Source organism: Arachis ipaensis, chromosome B3 (genome assembly GCF_059453495.1).
Source record: "Arachis ipaensis isolate K30076 ecotype BB chromosome B3, ASM5945349v1, whole genome shotgun sequence".
NCBI lineage: Eukaryota > Viridiplantae > Streptophyta > Magnoliopsida > Fabales > Fabaceae > Arachis > Arachis ipaensis.
Genome location: NC_142438.1, coordinates 10,405,184 through 10,409,958, shown reverse-complemented (window position 1 = coordinate 10,409,958; position 4,775 = coordinate 10,405,184). Strand labels below are relative to the sequence as shown.

The 4,775-nt window shown below is 28.1% G+C and overlaps 1 protein-coding gene across 1 annotated transcript; it reads left to right on the top strand.

The window, feature by feature from the left end:
- The first annotated feature begins 2,966 nt into the window (after positions 1–2,966).
- Positions 2,967–3,790, top strand: LOC107629604 (uncharacterized). The gene is made up of 2 exons (XM_016332423.3): positions 2,967–3,107; positions 3,226–3,790. Exon 2 carries the CDS (start codon positions 3,294–3,296, stop codon positions 3,675–3,677), a length of 384 nt encoding a protein of 127 aa, XP_016187909.1. The 5' UTR covers positions 2,967–3,107; positions 3,226–3,293; the 3' UTR covers positions 3,678–3,790.
- The last annotated feature ends 985 nt before the right edge of the window (positions 3,791–4,775 follow it).

Sequence of the window (4,775 nt, the reverse complement as noted above, 5' to 3'; positions counted from 1 at the left end):
CTGGGTCTGCTGCTCTGCTGCCTCCTCTATTTAAGGCTTCATCTTTCCTAGTTCGTTTTTCTCTATAACTATAACAAATATTAATTTGTTTTTTTGTGTATAATATAACTTGATCTGTTACCTTTTATGTTATATAAGTATTGAAGTTTTGAATTTTTCATTTATTACTTTTGATGTCAACGGAGGATTGAGTTCACTCTTTTTCTTATTTAGAAGCTTCTTATATAACTTGTAAAGCATTTAAATTCATTTCTTATCTTGTTGCATATTAAAGATCTTATTCGATTTTATGTTGGTTGAAATGAAGTAGTTGTTGTTTAGGAACTTATGATATTAGCACCGGCATAATATTCTTGTTGCACTGCACTGCACTGCTATCTTTATGGCCAAGGCCAAATAACTTGGAATTTAATTTATAGGGCAAGCGAAAATTCATATATGAAAGCAGAAGGGCAAGTGGTCTTTCAAATATTCTGCTTTTAATCCATCAAACAATTCTCCTCGAGTTTTATGCACAAAATCTTTCAAATTTTAGGTCTCTTAGAGGTATTTAGAACTTTGTGAGCTAAATATAAAGACCATTCCTGATTCTATTCATGATATAGCACATATTCCTCAAGTATATTTGTGTCCTTAATTTATACACTGTTTATTGATTTTTTTTTTCTTTTTTTTATGTCGTATATTTGCATAATAGTAGTAGTAGTAAAGTTCCTAATTGCTACTTCGTTTTCATTTATGCCTGAAATCAATCTCTTCAAAAACATGCTAATTCTTGTTCTATTTTTCTGCCTTCTTTTATTATTATCTTTAGTTTTAGATATAGGATAATTACTTTTCTGTTACTTGTTAAATGGTTAAGTTCATGAACATTTTTTAAAAGCAAACAGGACACTGAAAAAACTGAGTTATTTTCATATTAAAATAAAAGGGAAGGGAGTTCATTTCATTTCAAACAATAATGATGATGATGATTTGCATTCATTTCAAAAAACTAGAATCAATAAGTTGTTAACTTCTGATTTTGGCTGTTGTATCTGACTACTATCTTAGATTAACTTTTTATTACTATTAAATTAAAAGAATTATAATATAGAAGTAAAAGTCCAAATGAATCCTTGACGAGCTTCATAGCATGGATTGTAGGGAAAAATTGATGTGCCCATTTCTTATCCACTGCTTTTTTTTTCTGTCAATCCCGTTTTCTATGTATATAATAAATGTTATTATTAAGGTGAATCTCAAGTTTTAGGTGTGGTAGATACTCTGTTTCTTTTGATAAATATCGTTAAATACTATGTTATTTTATATGGTTGATTGTTTATATCTATTGGCTTAGTTTTGATTAATAATATGTATTGCATACTTGAATTGATTTACAAAATTTGAATGTCTTTTAGTTAAATATTTTAATGTTTTCTTTTTGTTGTTTGACAAAATGAATTCTAAATAGAATATGAGAGTTATTGCCTGTTTGATTTTTCTATGTATGAGGCTGTCTATTGTAATATTTATTTCATTTTATTGATGTGTTTGAGTTCTTGCACAAGAGTTGTGCATGTATGTCTTGCTAGTAAATTTTAACTTTTGAGACTTCTTTGTAACTTTAATTTGGATAATAGTAAAACTTTTTAATACATATGTGGTTAGAATCGTTGAGATGTGTTTTATATAAGTTCAATTATGGATTATGAGAGGAATTATGAATTATGGGATTTTAAAAAATTTAGATAACTATTTTGTGTTCATTTTAATTAAATATATTTAATATTAGGGGTATTTTAGTAAATTTAAAAAAAATTAGAATCAATAATAATTTTAACTAAAGATATTTATTATTAAGGATATTTTAGTAAATTTAAAAAATTTTAGAATCAATAATAATTTAACTAAAGATATTTAATATTAGGAGTATTTTAATAAATTTAAAAAATATAGAATCAATAATAATTTTAACTAAAGATATTTGTTATTAGGGATATTTTAGTATATTTTAAAAAATTAAGAATCAATAATAATTTAAATAAAGATATTTAATATTAGAAATATTGTAATAAATTTTAAAAAAAATTTAGAATCAATAATAATTTAATTAAAAATATTTGTTATTAAGGATATTTTAGTAAATTTCAGCTAAAGATATTTGTTATTAAAAATAATAAATTTAAAAAAATTAGAATTAATAATAATTTTAAATAAATATTTATTAATAGAAATATTTTAATAAATTTATTATTAAAAATATTTTATAAATTCAAAAAATAATATTTAATTAAATTTATATTTAATTTTTAGTCATTAATATTTTAATTTAAATACTTAAAAATAATTTTGACATATTATATAATATGATCAAAAATTTAAATTCAACTAAACAAAAATTTAGTCATTCTTAAAATTATCACATAATATTTTAAAACATTAAATTTTACAATCAAATATAAAAATTTTATATACTAAATAATTTCATTTCTAAATATTATATTCCTAAAAATAATATTGATGATAATAAAAATTAATTCTTGAACCAGTACACCAAACGAAAAGAGGGAAGGAAGAAAGAAAGTGATAATTTCATAGGATGCTGTGACCGGTGACCCCCACAAAAAAATAAATATCTTGACCAAGTGAACTATTCAACTAACCTCTTAATACATGCTATTGTCATTTTTGTCCATGTCAATTTCATGTGACTTGAAACTGGTCTTCATTTTAGCATAGAGGCAGGGGCAACTCTCATAATTAAAAACATTGGTATTCAAATTTCAAACCGACCAAGTCAAAATCAATTCAATAAATCAGTAACACTGATTTATTTAATATATACCCACATCAACCTTATCACCCTTGTTTTGCATGCTGTACGGCTGTACCTCTTTACAATCTCCCATGTATTGAAAAAATAATCATACTCCTAAGAACTTAGGAGTAATATTATTTGTACAACAAAAGTTAATAACTTTATTTAGAATACTAATTTCCTTCCTAATATTTATATGAACTACCAACTAAGTTTTCTGCTAAAGACAAACACAAACAGCATTTCTGGTTCCAAAGATCAGACAGTGAAGATTGGAGTATCATAGAGCACAAATTCAGCTCAAAAAGTAAGTAACGTACCAAATCACAAAAGTCATATATTTGGTTCTTCTGTTGGTAAAAGATGTTAAATAAATAAATAAATAAGTGCCATCAACTGCTAACATCCTCTAATATTTGATGCAGATTTTGCAAGCTGTTAACTTTTTCAAGTTCTGAAGTGTAATATACTCAAAAGGGTCATAAAAATTTCAATGGCTTATGGTGATAGAAACAGAGGATCCTCTGTTTTTGATGGGTTCACTCTGAACCCCCTGCCATATCCTGTTCTGCTGATCCTAGCACTGATCCTAATCTTCCTTGGAGTTTCATGGTACTTTTCATATGAAGAAGTTGTTGAAAGTGCTCAAGTGCAATTGGGGTGGTTACAATTTGACACTCCAGTTGTGCTTATACTCATAGTTCGTTGGTTGTCATCAATGGAAAACACTGAGTGGTTCTCCGGTTGGGACAGACGCCGGAGAACCACCCAGGGATCCTCGGAGGGGAGCTCGCCATGGGGTGTGGCTGCCTTGATTGTTGTGTTGCTTATATTGATGCAATATCAATCCATCTTTCATGATAACTGGTTTGTTTGATTTTAAGTCCAAACCACTTAAAGACAATTCAAGGGGAATCAAGCATACATATATTATTATTACTTGAACCAACTATCTTGGTTGGTTGGTTAGTTTGATTTGGAACTCCTACTTTAGATGCTTGTTTTTTTTTTTTTTTTTTTTTTTTTAGGAGGTTGTATTTTGTTTTGTTATATGGATAGTGTAGAAGGTGCTTTTGTATGTATATTCTTCACTAGTTCAGTCTGAAGTTATTGGAAATTATTATGAAGAACACCGAGTGATTGGTGATAAAGAAAATTAGAGTTTTCAATTCCCAAAATATTCATATTGTTTGTCCTTCCTAACATAGTAACATGGGTTTGCTTCTTTTAAGGTGAAAAAACTTAAAAGTGATAAAAGGATGCAATAAAATAATCTGAGATCATAGAGTGAGACTTACTTCAGTCATTCTATGAATTTGCAAAACTTCTCACTTGAACTTATTGATCCAACAAGATTACAGGAACAAAAAGCAAGAACAAAGCATTGACTTGTTAGGTAGTTAAACCTCCCTTCATATGAACAATGTTCTTTTACATGGAGTTCATTTTCCAACCTTCCACAAGTGTAGTATAGTAAACAAGAAGAGAAAATTCCCAACAAAAGTTGAATCCAAAGCTAGAATTCTAGTTTGTGTAGTAGAGTAACATAAGAATTTTGTGGGGTTAAGAGTGGTTCAAACTTCAAAGCATTTACTATAATAAATCAACAAAAGCAACATCATGTGCAAAATGCCTGCATTCAAAGGAGACATTGCAGCTTGTTATTCTACTGGTTGAAAATGAAATCCCTGAAATGGGAAAGCCATAACAAGCTAATGACAATGGCAAGTAGCATGAGCAAATGGAGAGTTGGAGAAAAAGAAACAGTGCGTTCCTGCTTCCATTCTGCACTCTTGTGCTTTTTCTTCTTTGTGTAGAACCACCCCATTTTTTTCTTTTTTGTCACTCACTCATAAGCACACCAGTGCATGTAATCTGAGGTTTATTATATAAGAGGTGATTGGACTTTTAGTTTGCTTCTGATGGTTGGATTTGGCATATATTCTTTGAGTGTAACTTCTGTTGTGTCCTACCA

Coding starts and splice junctions, on each gene's coding strand:
- LOC107629604 (XM_016332423.3), top strand. CDS start 3,294: ATGGCTTATGGTGATAGAAACAGAGGATCCTCTGTTTTTGATGGGTTC.